Below are 21,411 nucleotides of genomic sequence, written 5' to 3'. Positions count from 1 at the left end.
TTACCCACCTCTCACACGCTTAACTCACTGGCACCTTCAACTTTCTCAAGGCCCCCACCTAGAAAGACAATAAACAATAAATTACCTTCGAAACTGCACACATTTACCCCTGCTGAAAAAGCCAACCCTGAACCCTCATGAACCAGTCAACTCCCATATCATTACTCTCTTAACCTGAATTGATAAAGGTATTCTTTCAATTACATGTGCAGATGAACAAAAAATGTCTCCTGCAGAACTACCAGTCTGGCTTCAGTCCTCCCCGAGACAGTCACCCTTTAGGTAATTTGTGACTGTACTGATCGCTGACAAGAATGAGATCTGCCTCCTGGTCCTACTTGACCTCTCTGCAGCTTCCAACATTGTTGCCACCAAATGTTGTTGCACATGCTGCAAACATTGATGGCTTCCTCTGACTGTACTGGATAATTAATTTTCTACTCAGCAGCGCCACAAATTTGTCTAGAAGGGAACCTCAAGATCTTGTCAACTAGCTGACTCCTGCAGAAGTGTGTGGCCAAACATACTCCATTTATTCCTACCAGGAAATCACAAAAGGATTCCTGGCAGAAGTAAATACATTTACTACTGTGGATTTCTCTTCCACTAGTGGCAACAGGTGAGAATTGGGTGCCCCATGGAGTGGTTTATCTAGAAAGTTTCAGAATGCGCACACACATGTACATTTGTAGGCATTTTCAAACTTCAATCCAACCTTTTCCTCCTATTCCAGGCTGAAAAAGGGAAAGGATAACTCCAGTGTTCATGGGGGCGTAGGTCCTGGTCCCTATAAACCACGATGAGCTCAACCGTTTTGAGCTCAACCGTTTTCCTTGGAGCTCTTTAGATATTGATCTTAATAGGGTCTATTGCAGATATGGCTGCAAATTCCTAAAGTTCAGCCCAGTATCCCTGTATTTGGGTGCCTTTGGTATGGAAAAACTGCTTTTTTTTGGGTGTCTATAGAGAATTAAGTATCTTTACACCCTAGTGTTTAGCCGACAGTGAGGGTCAAACAAAACACACCACATGTTTGTTGGTTTTGAAAACAAATTTCGTTAGAGAGTGACTGAATAGATGAGGTTATCGGATACCTTTTTGCGATGAATTTGAAAATAGGCAGGAAGTATCCTGTATCCCAATAAATCTCTCCCCCGTGCCTCAGAATAACCAACGGTATGGGAGATCGTTATTGTGTTACTGTTCTAAATATGCTCCATATTACAACTCTGGCATCAGTCTAATAATGCTGAAATTTTGGGAACCTGATGAGCATGTGAAGGCCATCCATGTTTGAAGCAATGCAATTTCAGGGCTTAATCATTGAGACCTGGTATAGCTTTGATAGTTTCTTTGGGGTCCAGTATAATCTGTAATATATAATGAAATTATTTTTCTTCAGTGCAGCTGGTCGCACAATCTTGTGTAGTATTTCTATAGATATTTGCCATGCATTTGTTCCTTTCCTACATGCTCTGTGGCTTGGCAGCTGCAGGAGAAGCTATACTTGCCTCTTCTAGGTCTTGCAGACATCTTTACCATAATGATACCTCTTTTCTCGTCTCTGCTCCCAGGTTAATTAAAATGTCCATTGATGTGAGGTTTGAAAAGCATTTGCCTTAATTAACTTGCCAACTAATAATCTTTAAATACAGAGAGCTCCCTACCTGTCAGTCAGTACATCTGATACCATCTTGATGCCTAATGTATGATATGTCAAAAATTGGAAGTATGTGCACTCCCTGTTAATTCAACTTTTTACCACTTGTTAAGTTCAATATATACAAAAGACTGCGTGCTGATTGGTAGATAGGCTGCCAGCCAATGAACCAGATCAATTGCTAGTGGAAAACCACGAGTGTGCCTCTCAAATGCTTCTGTAACAGTCGAAATTCTTGGTCATGCCCAATGCATTTCGGGATTTAATCCCTTCTTCAGGGGAACTGTTAATAAAAAGGAAAATTCATAATCAATCTTTAAATCAACGCACATGCTAAAAAAAGATACAAGAACAGAGCTGCAACGCCAAGAATGACCAAGGATTGTGCCAGTGAAATGAAATGAAAACATGTACCTCTTATGTATCTACTCACAGTCAATTGGAAAAAGTGCTAAAGAAATACTGAGAGTGGTGCTTGAAAACAGTGAAAACATATTGCAGATAAAAGACCAATTAGACACACTGCCGTGTTGGTTAAAGATTAATAAATAATGGAAAAAGACAAGGTAAAAATGAAAATAAATAATTAATCCATGCATTGGGCATGAGGGCATGACCAAGAATTTCGACTGTTACAGAAGCATTTGAGTTTCAACTAATTGTTGTTTCGTGATATTGTGCAGAATATTTGTTTACTTTTATTGACGATTACTTACAACAGTGTTTCTTTTGCTGAAAACGTTTCAGTTTAATATGATGGAATGATTTTAATTCCAATTGTCTTGTGATTATTTTTTCACTAACTGCATGGCATAAATTGTTTGACATTTTGAAAAAATTGTATGTTGAATTTCAATACTTAAATTTCAGCAGTGCGCTTGGCACACTCGTGGTTTTCCACTAGCAATTGATCTAATGTATGATAAGACCATTAGTTACCCATTTTCCTGCTTTCTCAAATGTTCTTCCAAGCCGGTCCTTCAGCCAATAATGAGTAGTTTGGGATCCCCAGAGTGCGTGATATGGACTGTACTATACCACATTCATGAATTGCATCACTTTCTACCTTACGTTTGAGGCAGCCTGCAGTATCTTTAATCAGACCCCTTTGAAAAATATTGGTGGTACAAATTTATATGCAAAGCCCTTCCAATGTTCTGGTTCATCCTGGACGGAGAGCCAGTGGATGGGTTTCACTTCAGTTTGAGATGCGATGAGTGACCTATACTTGGTAATCTTGTAGAACCAACTTGCCTTTTCAATGCCCTAGCACGTTTTCCCAGCATATTGTAAATGTTTTCTCTCTCAAGATGAAGAATTTTTTTGCTTCTCAAAATATAGGGAATAGTCTTAACAGATTTGGGCAAGATGACCATTCTTTAATGTATAAATTCAGCCAATTAATTTTATTAGCAAAAATCTTAACCTCTTAACTTCCTGAGGTACTGTTTTGCTATTGTGTCCTTTTTTAAACCTTGCTTCAATGGTTATACCTCAATACTGCATTCTTTCGCCAATCTTAGGGGAGTGATATTTAACATTCCAATCCATAATTTCTGATTTTCTCCCACTTATAGCCAGATGTTGATGCAAAGCCTTCAATGAGCTCCTCCAATTTTGGTTTTCTGAATATTGGCCTTGCTATAAAGATAGCTAAGTCATTAGCATGTAATTCTACCTTTTGGTCCTGTGTCCTCTGAAAGTGAACATTAAGATTTCCTCTGTTCCCATTATTCCACTAGTGAGGAGTTGAATATAAAATGTGAACACAAGGGGTGTAGATGACACCTTTGCTTCTTCTCTCTTTCGATGCAGGCTAGTTGAGTGAACTGTGAATTAACCAAAGCCATTGTCATTGGCTTACTGTAACATCCCTTTAGTGCCTCAGTCCAGTACTACTAAATCCTAATGTATTCGTCACACTTCATAACTGCAATCAATCTAGGGTGCTTCAGAGTAGAAGACTTAACATAGTTTGAATTCCCTGCTATGTGGGAGGAAAGTTCTTTTATTGCCCTGCAGATTTTTTTCTGGAATGAAAAAAACACATCTATTTCTATTATTTGGGTAATTTCAACAAATGTCTGACAACATGAAAAGCCAGTTTTTCAACTTTAAAAACTGAGTAACTGTACTAATAATTCGACTGCAGGCACTCTAGGTATTTCTTTGTAAATTGCCACAGAATTCCTAAAAGAAAAACCCTTTAAGACAAACCTTCCACAAATCTCCAAAGCAATGCTCGTGGAATTGCCCATTCATATTTTCATATTAATCATGAAAATTCCTCAGATGTTTTGACAGAAACATCTTTTTCCCTTAATATATACATTCGAAACTTCATTTCTACAGAACCATAAAAGCAACATGCAGCATAATTGAAAGACCCTTTTTCGGAACATTTCTCAGAATTTAAAAGGTTTTTTTCTTTTAAGGATTTTGTATACAGTTGTCTGGGAGTTCTGACCAAAAGCTAAATCTTTTGTGAAAGTGTCTGTGAAAATGGGAATGCCTGGCAAGAAATGTATTTGTCAAGTTGAGACGCGACAAAGGCCAAAGATAATGATACGTGCTATTTCTAGGCTTCCACTACAATCCTTTCCAAAAGACCTTTCAGGAGCAAAATAAATACTCCTTAAAGTATCCTTGTCTCCGCTGTGGTTGTGTGGGTAGAGATCTGAATTCATTTTTGAGGGAGATGAGAGGATTAATAACATAAGCACTACTAAAAATGTATTTTCAAGATCAAGTTCATAAAACAAAAACCAGTAGTAGCCAATACCTGTATCTAAGTTTGAGGTACATTGATATAGAGAAAACTGAGAAAATCACTACATCCAATATGATGATTTGAAGGGCTCCACTTTTAAAGAGAGTTTGAAAACGTAATACAAATATTCTTAAGAAATCTAATATCATGATTAGAACAACTCTTATCTTGAACCCACACAAAATAAAGATTATCTAAAAAAATTCTATATTAAAATGTAAAAAAATATCACTATGTATGGCTTCCGAATGCAGGGCCTCTAACTACCAATGAAGGGAGAACTAATACTTTGAGATGCTCAAAAGCAACGTAGATCAACAAGGGTCACCTAAAACACTAAACACTGATGGCAAATAAAATATCTAAGGCGAAAGGTCACAAGTCAATTGAAATTTTAAGAGTTCATTGTAAATAAATTTAACATCATGAGATCACGAAATAAGACAAATATGAAGCATAGATGAAATCATGCCAGCATGCCCCTACATTCATCCAGGACACCTGATCCAATGGAGCTGCTCCAAATTACTCCTAATTTATTTTATCTATGTTATTTTGTAGAGCTTGTGTATTCACCCTAAATGATCTCTTGGCATTATAGTGGCTGCACTAAAGAATCCCCTTCAAGCTGTGTAGTTTCACTAAGAACTATCCATAATCTACTAAAGGGAAAACCATGCTTTCAGATTTGTCTGAAATTCCATGTGCATGGCTTCCATTCTAGTAGAGAGAGTAAGAGCGATCCAAAATTCATTGCTACCTGTGTAGACTCTGAGCAGGGACCTGCCAAGCCGGACTAAAGAGTGCAATCCTAGTTGCTTTGTTTCAGAAAGATTTGGGTCATGAAATAAATTGCCTCTATAAAATGTATGTTCATCCGCCATTCTACAGCCTTAAAGGCCTACTGGAGATAAAGGGTTGCCTTCTGATTCAGTCGTTAATTATATGTTAGATGTGGCTGCCATCTGCACACATATAGAAAGTAAGATTAACTTCAAGTAGGAGACGGGCTAGAGGAAAAATGTACAAACTACAAATTGAGGTAGATGAGACTAAGCCTTGCAGAATTTATCAGCAATCCTAATAAGGCACTCAAGGGAAAAGCCCAAATTGTGTGATTTTTGCACTTTTAGAGAGAAAGCATTCCAGTCAGCTGAGGGTCAGGACTTGGAGAAGAACAGTCTGATGGATAGTGTAGTATTTATTAATTTCATTATTGAAGGCATGATAATCACTCGGTCGTTGAAAGATCCTTGCTCAGTATCCATTATTAAAGTGTTCTTCCCAATAAACCAACATTTTGACCGCAAATGCATCCCTGTAGGAAGACCAGATCACTCACTTGCTGATGAAGCTATCCAAGGATCTAGCTATTTCTTCGGGAAAAACATGAGGCCTGTTAGTGGCTAAGGTAATGATAAGAATACGCGCAAAGCAGATGAGTCGTCATTTGGAGATTTTGAACTTTTTGTGCGGTAGACACTCTGGCTTCAACCCTGAAGGAGATCATGACTGCTACTCTACTCTTTAAGTAAAAGCTTCAGAGTACTGACGTTGGTGGTAAAGTCTTATTGATGGTAATGTTGAAGCTTTTCGTTGTGTTTGATATGAGTAACCAGGAGATCCTGCTGCCCAGGCTTCAGAAAGTTGAAAGCTTTTCACAAGCAGTGATTCTTGGTTGAGATCTTTCCTTGATGACTGCATATCATAGGTGAATTTGTATGAATACATGGCCCCACTAGTTCCTTATAGAAATGTGATACATCAGTTTCCCACAATCACTGATACTTTGCAATTTATGAGTTCAGCCTTTGCAAAATCTGCTGTTAAATTGAGGCAAGGATGTTCATGCTTAAGCCAATAGAACATGCATATTGCTGGCAATTATTCAATTCAGTTTCATTGAATGTCCATAGTAAGGCTATCTCGATCATAATTATTTGGCTGTACAAGCCACCACAGGAAAGCTAAGAAACTACTATAAGAAATAAAAATCAGGGGCTCACTATGGAGATCAGGTCAACCATTGACCAAAAAAACCTATGATTTCTGTACAAGGACTAGAACTTTTTTGGCAGAAAAGTCCAGCACAGTGATTGAAAAGTCGCTGTGGGCTCACTCATTTACTTTTTACGCAGAGTGGTGGTTGGAGAATGAAAGATGCTCTTCCCATGTTGATTAAACATACGTAACTCTGTGCAGGGCTTGTAATTGGTTAAAAGAAAGGAGCATATGTTTCAGATTCTGGGAGAGCTCCATTGCAGCTGTGACTGCGTTTAAGTGCCTTGTGATGTTGCATAACGTGACAAGAGAATATGGAGCAGGTACATTTATAGGCTTTCCTGGTTTTAGTTTCTGTTCTGATGAAGGGGAGGGGGTTCAGTGTTTTTAACAAATGTTAAAAATCAGTGGTTATCAGTGTTTGTTCTTTTTTGCTCCATACATGACTAGTGGAAAGGTGTTTTTCCAGTGCTTATAAAGAACCCTATTTTCTTCCTTCCCTTGTTCACTCCTGTTGTCAATTATTCCTATATTCTTTCTTCCTACCAACTCCCTTTGAACACTTTCACTGAATTTGCTCTTTCGAGTAACTTTTTATTAATTATGTAAACTCCCTGCCTAATTTCCAGTACTTAAATCCTTCTTTCTAGCAGCCCCCTTGTTTCTCTCTTGTGCTCTATGGAAATATCCAATCAAGATAAAAAAAACTGCTGTTCCCCAAAAATGAGTGGCAATAGACCATACTGGCAACAAACCGGTTTAAATTAAGCACTGGCATGGCCTGACTGGGTCATTGTGGGAGCGCTCATCACAGAAGAGTACTAACATGTAGCAGCTACATTTATACTGTTGGACACTAAAGGACGCTAAACCAATAAAAGTGCATCAAAGTCTAATGTTTTCTGTTTTCTACAGAAAAAAGAAATATTCCCTTTGGTTGGGTTTTTGCAGTTATAATTGATTTTGACCGAAAACGTGGAACCCTACACATTTAAAATCCCCAAGTTAATTGGAATATCTTGTGAAACTAAGCATCATCCATCTGTGTGTAGGATGAGAAAAGGAAATGTCCTGCTCCTTTCAATTAGACAATTATGTGCCTGAAGAATGCTGAAGAGATTCCACTTTGGAAATTAACCCGGCTGTCATTACCATGCTCTTAACCACACATGGCCTGATACTGGCTTGATTTAGATGCTGTTCAAACATGAGGTTCGTTTTATGTATTAATTTAATTTCCGCAGGATTTGCCATTAAAATAAGCTCATATGGTCTGTGTAAGTCAAAGGGAAGGAAGTTGAAAGTAGGAAAAAATGACTAAACGTCTCTGTGTAATTTATTAGTGGGTTGTTGACAAAAGGGATCCGACCAGCAAATATATGCTAATTACGTTAAGCGGAGTGAAAAAGTGTGCGTCTTAGTTTCTTTTCTCTAAACAAAGTACACTAGTGAGATTTCAATGAAGTCTCCACAAGGTCAGATGGAGAGGTCAGGTTGTTCTGGTGAAGAAGTAAAACAAAGTTAAAGACGCTTCCAGTCATAAAAGTGCTTGTAACTGGATGATGGAAGATTGTCAAATTTGTGTGATAGCTTTTCTGTTAGTTATGTTTTCTCAACTTTCACAGAGCCTCCCTATCACACCAGCAGACATGGCCAGCAGTGTGAGGTTGAATTGAGTCCTACTGTCTAGTATATTGCTTGTCTTGCATCAGAGAAGATAATACTCTGTCCCAGGAGCTTTAACAAGATATGTTGCATCTGTTTTTGCATCAATAGAGGCACACTAACACAGTCTTACTTTAGAAGTCAGAATGTTTCTAAATTTCAAAGTGTCTTCATGTGTGAATTTTGCCTGCAAGTGATAAATGAGACACCTTATAGAAATGCACATTTGGCATTTTGTGAACTCTGATTTCTCATTAATCTGGCAAGAATCTTTAGAGAACTCCTGCTTCTTCTATACACAGTAAAGCACAGGGAGGACTAAAAACAGGCCTCGAAACTTGCAACAGTGTCTTTCCTGCGCTCTTAAAAAGTAGCCCCAGATAGGATTGTTAGAGGCTTCCAGCTTGCATGCCAGATGCACTGCAAGTAAATAGAAAATGACCATGTGTGGACCCTTAATATATGATCTATGTCTGATGATCAGACTTATTTGTACAAATATGGCAGGCACACAGTAGCAATGTTTTGGCTCAAATTTGATTTTCCAGCCTCCAGAGATGGAATTGGCTATCCTAATCCAAAACCTGAGTAAAGCATCCAGCTCAGAATCCATGCCCGCTGACTTGTACTATGCTTAGCGCAGAGTGCCGACACCAGTGATTACCAGCTCATAGCAACCCCCTACATTTGTCCTGCTACACAGAAAGAGTAGCAGAGGAAGACCAGCCAGTTATTGACCTCTTTCACTGCTGTGTGGTTCGGATAAGATCGGAGGTTAAATATTGTTTAATTGTATTCAGGATACGGGTTGCTTTGGAAGCCAACCTTTCCGCTATCCAGTTAGGATTTAGGAAAAGTATTGGAATGGTGACCAGGCAATGAGATTATATATGATGTGCGTGAAATATGGCAGGAAGAATTCCTGTGATGGTGACTGTGCAGTTACTTTCCATATGCTTTGATCTGTAATCGCTAAGGAACACAGATAACATGAGATTGGTGTATTTGGTACTTTGCGTAGGAGTGGAGTACGCCATTGAAAGTTGCTTGCATCTTGTAAAACAGAAGATCGTCAACCAGACCACAGAGTGTCTTCAGGATAGGAGAGGCTTATGAAAAATTGTTTTGCATGAATGTGTTATTGAGATCGCCATTTAAGAAATGTTATCCATATATGCATTGGTTTTGGTCTAGATGAGATTTCTGCTGCCCCATTCCTGGAGTAATGTTCACTTACCCTATAGTGTGATGTAGTTTCTGGGTATTAAATCCATACAGCTCACTAAGGGTAGGCTGTTGCTAATTAGGAATTGCCATCTGCTGTCTTGTCATTTTGGACAGTGCTTGGCCATAAGGCGAAAAAACTTTTGAAAACAAGATGAACATTACGATGTACCAGGCTGAACAAGTCCCCATTCTTATCTTATAGGATTTGGTTGAGCCCACTCTTTCCTCGACTTCCAGAAGGATCTCCTGAATCTGCTGGGGAATCGGCTACACATTTTCGGTCTGACCTCATTGACTACTTGGCGTCGTACCACTCCCCTACGCTCAAAGAATGGATAGAAATTCTCAGACAGCACGATCTGTCAGAAACTAGGTACGTAACAATCCTGGTGACAATCAAGATTTGCTTTAATATTGCTTTGTGTATACATTAATATATCAATGTTATGCCTTATGTCCTGGCTTTGATTATTAGATGTTTGAAATAGTCGAACCACTTCTGAAAGATACAGAGTTCAGTAACCCCATTTTGTGGATTAGACATACATATATGTATTTAGTGGGTTCGTTACCACCTTCCTGCTTCATCTGCTACTGCTGTATGACTGGGTTTTAGACAGTTGCTCGTGCACTTTGCTTTGGGAGATGAGTTCAGCTGCAGTGAACGACACAATTTAACATGTGGAGCACCTTTAGAAAAATTAACTACAGCTGGGGGTAAGCAGAGGCGGTGCCCCTTCGGCTAATCCGAATATGACTACAAAAGATTTACACTAAGTCTGTCCAACCCTCTGCTTGATCGATCCACCACCTTTGCATCTATGCATGTGTGTGTGTGTGTGTTTGTCTGCATGTGTTTGTCTGTACATGGGTTACTGGTGTCTGTTTGTGCAGCTATCTGTAGCTCTGTTGGTCTGTGAGGATGGTTGTCTTTCTGTGTTGGTTTCGATTTGTACATTATTGCTTTGGGTAGGTTTTGGCAGGCAGCTTCTGCATCTGTGTCAAATATGTTTTTGAATGTTATGTGTCTGTGTGTTTGTTTGAACTACAGACATTTTATACCCATAAACCCTGACAATGATAGCAAAAAAATCATTAACAGAAAATTCTTTAACAATGAACCTTCTTGGCTAACCCAGAGGAAACGGGACCAGTACAGTTGTTCAGAAGCCAGAATCCTTCAGATTATTGGCAGTAATCATGAATGCTGCTACCAAACAACTATAGACTTGTAAGATGAACAGCAGCCCAGAACTACATATTTTTGTTGGCTCCAACCTAAGGTATACAGCTATTGGCTGGAAAGCTATCTGGAGGAGAGGCTAGCAGTGTACTCCCATCGATGATTCCTGTTATAGGGCTCCCATGAGCCCCCAAGCTGACAAGCTTTTGGAGACGCACCTGCACGCCTGAGAGAGAACGAAGCCTGTGACGGTTGTTTGGCGGCCTTCTCAAACACCCCAGAACCTTTCTCTACTGATGAGGGATATTTTCCCGAAACACGAGCCATGTCTCGTGTCTAGAGATACTGGAAATATCAAGTACTTACTTGCACCAACCTTGGTGAAACACTCACGAACTTTGTTCCTACTCTTCAAGTTATACACACTGCACATACCAGAGTGCAAAGGGGCGATCCGGAGGAGAGGCTAGCAGTGTGCTCCCATCGATGATTGATTCCTGTTATAGGGCTCCCGTGAGCCCCCAAGCTGACAAGCTTTTGGAGACGCACCTGCGCGCCTGAGAGGCAACAAAGCCTGTGACGGTTGTTTGGCGGCTTTCTCAACCACCCCAGAACCTTTCTCTACTGATGAGGGATATTATCCCGAAACACGAGCCATGTCTCATGTCTAGAGATACTGGAAATATCAAGTACTTACTTGCACCAACCTTGGTGAAACACTCACAAACTTTGTTCCTACTTTTCAAGTTATACACACTGCATATACCAGAGTGCAAAGGGGCGATCCGGAGGAGAGGCTAGCAGTGTGCTCCCATCGATGATTTCTGTTATAGGGCTCCCGTGAGCCCCCAAGCTGACAAGCTTTTGGAGATGCACCTTCGTGCCTGAGAGGCAACAAAGCCTGTGACAGTTGTTTGGAGGCCTTCTCAACCACCCCAGAACCTTTCTCTACTGATGAGGGATATTATCCCGAAACACGAGCCATGTCTCGTGTCTAGAGATACTGGAAATATCAAGTACTTACTTGCACCAACCTTGGTGAAACACTCACAAACTTTGTTCCTACTCTTCAAGTTATACGCACTGCATATACCAGAGTGCAAAGGGGCGATCCGGAGGAGAGGCTAGCAGTGTGCTCCCATCGATGATTCCTGTTATAGGGCTCCCGTGAGCCCCCAAGCTGACGAGCTTTTGGAGACACACCTGCGCGCCTGAGAGGCAACGAAGCCTGTGACGGTTGTTTGGCTGCCTTCTCAACCACCCCAGACCCTGTCTCTACTGATGAGGGATATTATCCTGAAACACGAGCCATGTCTCGTGTCTAGAGATACTGGAAATATCAAGTACTTACTTGCACCAACCTTGGTGAAACACTTACAAACTTTGTTCCTACTCTTCAAGTTATATGCACTGCATATACCAGAGTGCAAAGGGCCGATCCGGAGGAGAGGCCAGCAGTGTGCTCTCATCGATGATTCCTTCCCAGGACACGATCTGGGGGATAAGGTCCCCGGGGCGCTTAAAGACGCAAGGAGAGAGCCAACATAGAGTCGGGGAGAGGGGGATAGCATCAGGCGGCTCCTCCCTCTTTTTTTACGCAATTTTACACCCGGGGATGGGGTTTGCTGGGACGCTATCAGAGTCCCGTGGTATACTGGTAAAAACTGCAGTTTAAAAAAAATATACATATATATTATTTACTTTGGCTTCAGGGGGCTAGAAAGGCACGGTATCCCTTCTATGCCTCCTTATATTATTATTCTTTTTAACTTCATGACAAGGAACTAAGGGTCAGATGTAGGTAAATTCAATTTAGCGAGTTCTCAATACCGACTTTTACCGAATCGCTATTAAGGACTCGCTAAATTGAATGTAGGTAGGAATCGCTAAAATATTAGCTATTCCTTAATAACGAATCAGTAATTGAGATTCGTTATTAAGGAATACCTAGCCATTCATTCCTATGGGCTAGGAGGCCCATAGGAATGAATGGGAAGATATTCACTATTTGTGATTCGGTGTTACAGAATCGCAAATTGCGGGAGCTATTTAAAGGGTGCACCCCTTAAATGCGCATCTATGCACATGTGGCGCACATACATGCCCTAAGGGCATGGATGTGTTCCACATGGAATTTTTAAAAAAGCAAATAAGTTCTTTTTTGAAGGAAATCGCTACTTAACACCAACTTGAAGTTGATGGTAATTAGTGATTCCTTAAGGCTGAAGTGCACTTTTTTTAGTGCTACTTACATTACATTTAAGGAATCGGTATTTCCGATTCCTTAAATGCAAAAGCTAAATAAGGAATCGCAATTTCGCAATTTCTTATTTTGCAAGTAGGTTTACACTCACCTACATTGCTCTCAGCCAAATACCGGTCGATAACGCCACTCGGTATTTGGCCACCTACATCTGGCCCCAAGTCCCTGAGTCATGTATTAGCTGCCAACAGCATCTTCTCATGTTGCTGGGAGCCTATCAGTTAGACTCCCTCAGGAGTGAAAAGGCCTAAGGGAAAAAAGCTCCATGGGCCAATCAGAATGCTCTTTTTTTTAATTTGCGCTCCTTTGAGACTCTTGCAGGAATACCTCTCACCCAACCATTCAGAGATACAATTGTTTCAAATTTTATCTCAAAAAGCTAACGAACAGATGTATGCCAAATCACAAAAAGCACAATCTGCGAACCGAGATCTAGCTTGCCGACAAATTTGGTGTAATTTAGTTCAGCAATTTTTGCGGTCACGCGGTCTAAAGAAGTCTATAGAAAATGTATGGGGAAATTATCTTTTGACTCCTTTTTTCTCGACTCTTGCTTGATGGATCACCCCATAACTTTCCGGTAAGGAGTTGAGGTGAATTTGCTTCATGTCCGGAACGTTTTGTGAAGATTTGTCAAACGGCGCTGAGTTTATTAGCAAAACAAAAAAATCACCATGTCAATGGAAAAGCAATCCTACCTATACCCAGTGGTGATGCCACGGGGTAATTTTCATCTGAATATTTTTGAGAAAATGAATTGTCAGTTTAATATTAGCAAAAAGCATTAAGTAGTTTCAATTAAGGGGAGAAAGGCAGGTGTTGCCCACAGTATTCTATTTCTTACTAAAGCTGTACCGTAATAAAGACGGACGAAAAGTTAGTTGGGTGGCCAATCTTGAGCATAGTGTTTTTACTGAGAGAATTTATTGAGATTCATCTGTGAAGATTTTCACCATGTTCCTTTTATTGCTTTGTACATTATGCACCGCAGTGTAGATGTATCCAGTACTGAGCTTTGACAGCGGGTGAGATGTGGCTGTGAATCTTAAGGTGCAGAGGGTGTCTTGCAAGTGTATTCTGAATTTTTTTCAAGTTGTCTCATGCGGGTATTGACATTTCATAATAAAGTCCATTGGCATAGTACTAGTATGGTAAGATGAGTGAGGTGATTTCTTGGACCTTTTGCAGGAACCTAAATGATGGAACATGCTTATGTGTGAACTCATGATGGGGCATGTGACTTTCGTCAATTTGTCGACTAATGACTTAATTGGGAGGGATGAATCTGTGGTAATTCCTAAGTTCCATAGCTCAGAAGAGGTTGTTGACAGATATTCTAGTTCTTCAGGCCACGTTCTTGTAGGTTTCCCATTCCACACATGTTTTAATTTCTGTTATTGATGTGTTGACTCTGTTATTCATTGTTTGATGGCATTACGGCAGTCATTTAAACTTGGAAGGTGAAGAGCATTCACTTTTTCCCATTTGAGGATTAATTGAGTATCGGTAGCTGATGTGTAGCATGTAAGGCTGAAAGAATTTAAAAGTGTTCCAGGAGTGGTTGATATGGACAGAAGCGATGAGAAATTGATCCTAATAGAACTTCTCTCTCAAGTCCGTATGATTTATGGGAGATGGAGGGACAGAAATTATGCTTGACCTGTCTTTAAGGTACGAATTGATCCAGTATTGTATTTAAATTTATAGAGTGCATTAAGCCAAAATGGCATCTAAATGCTAACACCAGTAAGAAACAGCCAGAGTGACTATAAACGCATCATTAGGGTTGAGAGAATAACCAGGTTTTGAGTCGCTTATGAAACACAGTGTAGGAATTCAGACTCACAATGTATATAAGTAACGTATTCCATGACATGGCTGCTGCTACAGAAAAAGCGCGGCCACCCTATCTAACCTTCCAGAATCTGGGAATAATCAGCTTCCTCAGTGCTGCAGATCTAAGCTGTCTTTTAGGAGAATACCTGTTGAAAGCGGTTCCCAAGTACACTGGGCTGTGCTGGTGAAGAGCCTTCTAGACCATGCTGGGAGCTTTGAAGATCACCTGCTTCCTCACGAGTAGCAATAAAGTGAGCTTAATTGCTCCTTAACACAAAGATGTTTAGGAACATCTAGAACCACCCGGGCAGCCACATTTTGGATGATCTGAAGTTTGTTAAGCGAGTACTTGTTGGAATTTAAATATAGGATGTTACAGTAGTCAAGGTGAGATGTAATGAGGGTAATGGCCACTGAAACTCTTAATTTCACAGGTAAGAAGGGAAAGATCTACTTCAGGATCTTAATAATGAACAAGCAAGAGCCCATCGTCATGTTGACCTGAGAGTTGAAAGTAAAGGTTCTATCGAAAAATCACTTAGATTTTTTGCAGCGGTCACATATGTGGGTAACAGGTAGCACCTCTCAGGCCATCAGAGCTCAGACCAAACAGAGTTGTGCGACCCAAAGACCAAAATCTGTTTTTACAGCATTAACTTTTAGCCAGTTCTCCTTTATCCAGGGATTGATTACAGTCATACAAGAATTGAAGTTGTCCCCCACCAGTGCCAGGTTGTCAGAGGTAGAGACAATGATTTGGGTGTTGTTCACTTAGGACAACATGTGGAACCCAAAATCACACCAATTATGCCAATGGGGTCACATAAGGTTTAAACAAAGTGGGACTGAGAGGGGTACACCTGCTGGACTCCACAAGAAAGCTGGAAGGGCTTGGCCCTGTCCTACTCCGCAGCTGACTGTTTGGGTTCTTTATCCAGAAAGGATACTAAGTTTATTGAGCAAGGAAGGGAGTTCTTGGATCAGAGAAAATCCATGGCATTCAAAGAGACTTAACAGTGATTTGGTAGGATTTTCATTTGCAAGGGTATGATGGATTATGTGTTGAAATGATTTGCTTTTTGTCCCAAAAACCACCACATATACCATTATTTACCTGGCCTTTTCACCCTGGAAATCTCAGCAGAATTGACCTGCCAACATTTACTTGGGGAAACCTCAAAAACACTAACTGATTTGTAAATGTAATACCTGTGCAAACAGCGTTCCAATTTGGCACATCACTTTTAATCAAAACCTAAGAGCAGCATCTACTGCTGGTCCTTAGATACTAGCTTTGGAGGCAGACCTGTAAGGCCACTGTTACAAAGCAGAGCTTTATTTAGAAATGGCAATCAAGCTGTTAGAATTCGAGAGCAAGTACTGGAGAGAACAGCGGGGCTATTTAGCCAACACCACCTGACATACAGTATGGTTGAACTTGGGTCAAACATCTTGTATTTCAAATTTGAAAGCATTAATTATAAGAGGGACTTACAGTAGGCCATGCACAGCATCTATTGCTTCTTGCATTACTATACTAAAAGTTTTCTAAATGGCCGCTTGATAGATTTTGGGGAGAAAACCTGGTGAGACAAATATTTTGAAATGTTGTAGTTAGGCTTGTAGTTGGGTTTCATATTTTTTTCAGGTTCTACATACATTGATATATTCCATCCAGCAGAAAACTCCTTCTGGATCCCAGGTGACCCGTGGAAGGTGGCGTACGTGTCGGCGGAGTGAAGCCGACTTGAATCAATTTCCCAAAACCGATAAGTCAATAAAGTACGCTCTCAGGGCAGAAACAGGCAAACACCGGTATGTTCTTTAGTGCTGTTTATTCCACAACGTGTTTCGCCATGAAGACGGCTTGATCACGTGGAAAACAAGTTGCAAAGCCATAGGTTATATCTATTACCATCATAGACATAGAAATGAGACTTGACATACGTACATTTGAAATTAGACTCTAAATGCATTTCATGTATTAAATACAAAATGTGTACCCTCAAATCGATATTATCACGTTGTTAACAACAACCCCGTAATTTTAGAGCAGGAAGCAGAATTCATGTACAATAAAATAAAATATATGCTTCGTCATCACAATTATAAACAAGGTGTCGTTTCATTGTTAAACTCGTGGAATGCACAACAAAATAATAGTGTGCTGGAAACCCATGCGTTCCTTGGTCAGGGAGCGTCATATCATGTCAATCATGTAATGGTTCCGTATAAAACGTAATCTACGGGTAGTCAGAAATTAGCCCCAAAGATGGAAGTGGTAGTGACAACGGGATTGTCTCCAAGGGAGGGGGAGTAAAGGGTGGGGTTTAGATTATGTTGACCCACGCCAAAAAAGCGTAAACATAGTACATTCAGTATTCGCAAGTGCTCAAGTAAAGTGTAGTTCTCTACCAGTAAGTCTTTGCAAACCATGCAGTGCCTTTGTGCTAAAAAAAGTGGAGAAGGGGAGTAGTCCCTTGAGGTGAAGTGCCAGTGGAGTGGGCCCCTTCTCTCGTGTTCCTAAAAGAACAAAACAAATATATAAATCAATACACGTTTAAAATCAGATGAATTACATTTACCATTCCTATGATATTTCACGTAGGACTGAACACAAGCATAAGGTATGGAGGAGGCATGAATAAACTAACAGCATGAAAGACAAACATGAATTGACATCAGCTATGGTAGATAGGCTATGGATCTTTTAAGTGTACAGCTAGTTCCTCATCCTGGTTAAGGCCCCCCGGATCCTTGCACTGGAAGTCTATGATCAATTTCGACTCTCTCTGTCGCAATTTAAGAATCCTGTTGCCCCCTCTGGGATTTTTGGGTACCTGTTCCAAAATTATGTAGCTAAGGTATTTTACATTGGAGAAATGTTGCTCTTTAAAATGCCTTGCCACGGGGTACTTGGGGTCAAAATCCGTGATTGCTCTGGTGTGCTCCAGAATGCGTTTCTTCGCCATGCATGTAGTGCTACCTATGTACCCTTTGCTACATGAGCACACTATTGCATAGACGACAAAGGTAGAGCTACATGTGAGGAAGGACTTGATTTTCTTGTTTATGCCGTTATAGGTGACTTCCTTGCACGATTTGCTGTTGGCGCAAGCCTTACAGTGGCCACATGGAAAGAAGCCATCTAGACCTTGTACATTGGCAGGGGGGTATGTGGTGATATCACTGTGAACCAACAAGTCCCTGATGCTTTTCCCCCGTCTGTATGTTATGCTAGGTCTCTTGGGTAAATCTTTGCCAATGACACTGTCTGTTTTGAGTATATCCCAGTTTTTAGTTATTATCTTCTTGATGGCTTGGGAGTCACTACTGTATGTGAGGATGAGTCTCGTGCCACCTTCATCCTCCACCTTGGTATTGGGTTTGTCACAGATGGTATCAGATCTTTTTATGGCATTGGCTCTCTCCCTAGCTCTTTTGACCACCCAATTGGGATAACCTCTGGCTCTGAATCTGTCGCATATGATCTCACTTTCCTCTTTATAAGCTTTGTCATTGTTGCAATTGCGCTTGGCCCGTAGTAGTTCTCCAAATGGAATGCTCCATTTCAAGTTCTCGGGGTGGCTACTAAGGGCGTGCAAGATGCTGTTGCCAGCAGTGGCCTTGCGAAACAGTTTGGTCTGTACCGAATCATTGACAATCTCAATTTTGACATCGAGATACTCAATGTCAGTTTTACTCTTGGTACCACTGAGAACTATGCCAAGCATGTTACAGTTGAGTCTGTCAATAAATGCATCTGCTTCATTCATTGTACCTTTCCAGACAATGAAGAGATCGTCTATGTACCTCAGCCACATAGATACCTTAGTGAAGTCCTGTTGAAAAATGGGATCAGAGCGTATGTCCTTTTCCCACTTGCCAAGGAACAGATTGGCAAAACTCGGTGAGACACATGAACCCATAGCTGAGCCACTGACCTGTCTAAACAGTTCACCATTGAACAAAAAAATGTTGTTTTTTAAGCAATACTTGATCATTTCTATAAGCATGATAGTGTGTTCCCTGTATCTCATGGATCTTCCCCTGAGGAAAAACTCACACGCTTCCACTCCCTGGTCATGATCAATTATGGTGTACAGGCTTTGGACGTCTAAGGTCACCAAGATGTAATCTTTCTCCCATTGTAGATTTTCTATCTTTTTCAGAAAATCTTTGGTGTCCTTAACATAACTCTCAAGTTCCATTACAAACTCCCTCAAAAATGCATCAATATATTTGGATATTCTCTCAGATATACTCCCTCGTGATGACACTATAGGTCTCCCTGGGGGTTTAGCGGCATTTTTGGGTATCTTAGGCAGTAGATACAGTACCGGGAGAACAGGGTAATCACATTTCAAGTAATTATATTCATCCCATGAAAGAATACCTCTCTCCTTCCATTCAAATAGGAAATCCCAAACACAACTCACACTCTCATGATAACATTTCAAATCAATAGGTTCATAGAATTTGTTGTCACACAATTGCCTGGTAGCCTCTGCAATGTACATATCCCTGTCCTGCAAGACAATGTTGCCCCCTTTGTCCGCAGGTCGTATGACTATTGTCTCATCTGCCATTAGGGATTTTATGGCTTGTCTTTGTTTGTAACTCATATTGGGTTGTTCCCTCCGTTTATATTTATGATGTTTCTGTCTAAATTCATTGAGGCTTTTGTTCACACACTCATGAAATGTGTCTATGTTATCATGCGGTAAGGTGGGAAGAAAGTTCGACTTGTTTTTAAAGGCAGTGTTGGCTGTGGTGTTGGTACAAATGTTTAGTTCGGAAAGCAATTGTATGGTGCTACAAGCCTCTTCTTCCTGTATTTCATTAATACCTAAATCCATAACAACATTTAAAGTCTCACTGTCTCCAATGTCAAAGTTGTAAGTATCACTAATTTCAGGATTTCTGACGGAATGTTCCTGATCACCTTTCAGTTTATACCATTTGTTCAGTTTGAGTTTTCTTGTGAATTTAAATAAGTCTATTCTGTTGTCGGTATAACTGGAAGGATATGAGGGACAGAATGACAGACCTAAACATAGGGTTCTTTTTTCAACCATGTTCAATTTTCTTTTTGACAAGTTAACTATGGTCATGTTTACCATTTCGTCATCCATTAGTATTTTCTTTTGTTGGCACGTCCCTTGCTTGTTCCCACTGCGCCACGTCCCTTGTCTTTTTTGCCATCGTTGTCTGATTCGTATTCTCCTGTTTGTTCGTTTCCCCTTCCGCGTCCTCTTCCGCGTGTGCCTCTCCCACGTCCTCGGGGTTTTGGTACCGGGGTCTCCCGCGTTGTTAGACGCCCCCTTCTCAGAGTCCGGTATTCGTCCAAAAAAGTCAGCTGCTTTTTTCCTTTTGCAGGGGTCACGGTGATCAGGGAAACATCCGATTCACTCCCACTGGTGAGATTAGTTTCCGTTGTCACGTTCCTGTTGTCCCCGGCTTCCTCCATTAGACTGGTGCCAGTGGTGTCATTTTTGTATAAATGGTCGTACTTGTGACTGAACGTGAGTATTCTGCCGCTGTCATAATCCGCATAGTCTTGGTTAAGTTTTCTTTCTTTCCTTGCTTTAATCTCCTCTTCATGTTTGGTTAGTCTTTCTTGTATGGGTTTAAGTTTCGTGTTCAAACTTTCAACTTCCATAGCCTTATTGAGGTCTTCCATGATTCCTTTGATTTCTTTAATGAGTTCCTCTCGGTCCAGCCACGCGTACTTAATCAAGATTTCCAGCATTCTGCGGGAACTGTTTGCTGAATTTGTGGACCACTCCTCTAGCATTAAGGGATTGGGTTTCTCGTACGTTGGTGTGGTAAATATGCGTAGTCCCCTTGGAACCATATTTTGGTCTAAGTAATGTTGCAGTGATGTAGCCTCCCACCACTTGGTGATCTGAGTTTTTTTCAACTTTTCATAAGTTTTGGTTCTCGTGCTGTTAAATAAGGTTTTTCAACATGGAGGAGGACGAAGAACGCATGAAAGCTGCAAAAACCATGTTTGCAAGAAAAACAATTCCTAACAACTCAACCAAAACTTATGAATCCACTACAGCTTTGGAACCCATTGAACAAAAACTTAAACAATACGAAAAGTTGAAAAAAACTGAGATCACCAAGTGGTGGGAGGCTACATCACTGCAACATTACTTAGACCAAAATATGGTTCCAAGGGGACTACGCATATTTACCACACCAACGTACGAGAAACCCAATCCCTTAATGCTAGAGGAGTGGTCCACAAATTCAGCAAACAGTTCCCGCAGAATGCTGGAAATCTTGATTAAGTACGCGTGGCTGGACCGAGAGGAACTCATTAAAGAAATCAAAGGAATCATGGAAGACCTCAATAAGGCTATGGAAGTTGAAAGTTTGAACACGAAACTTAAACCCATACAAGAAAGACTAACCAAACATGAAGAGGAGATTAAAGCAAGGAAAGAAAGAAAACTTAACCGAGACTATGCGGATTATGACAGCGGCAGAATACTCACGTTCAGTCACAAGTACGACCATTTATACAAAAATGACACCACTGGCACCAGTCTAATGGAGGAAGCCGGGGACAACAGGAACGTGACAACGGAAACTAATCTCACCAGTGGGAGTGAATCGGATGTTTCCCTGATCACCGTGACCCCTGCAAAAGGAAAAAAGCAGCTGACTTTTTTGGACGAATACCGGACTCTGAGAAGGGGGCGTCTAACAACGCGGGAGACCCCGGTACCAAAACCCCGAGGACGTGGGAGAGGAACACGCGGAAGAGGACGCGGAAGGGGAAACGAACAAACAGG

General features: G+C 40.7%; 1 protein-coding gene across 1 annotated transcript in view; it reads left to right on the top strand.

The window, feature by feature from the left end:
- TDP1 (tyrosyl-DNA phosphodiesterase 1) overlaps nt 1-21,411 on the top strand; it is a 980,389-nt gene that overhangs the window by 219,000 nt on the left and 739,978 nt on the right. The window contains exon 8 of the mRNA XM_086937678.1: nt 9,526-9,696. Within this exon, the coding sequence (XP_086793804.1) occupies nt 9,526-9,696 (171 nt within the window). The remainder of the gene's footprint in view (nt 1-9,525; nt 9,697-21,411) is intronic.

The sequence above is a fragment of the Lissotriton vulgaris genome, chromosome 9 (genome assembly GCF_964263255.1).
Source record: "Lissotriton vulgaris chromosome 9, aLisVul1.2, whole genome shotgun sequence".
In the NCBI taxonomy this organism is placed as follows: domain Eukaryota; kingdom Metazoa; phylum Chordata; class Amphibia; order Caudata; family Salamandridae; genus Lissotriton; species Lissotriton vulgaris.
Note: the sequence above shows the minus strand (reverse complement) of the source record. Positions and strands in the feature narration are given on the sequence as shown.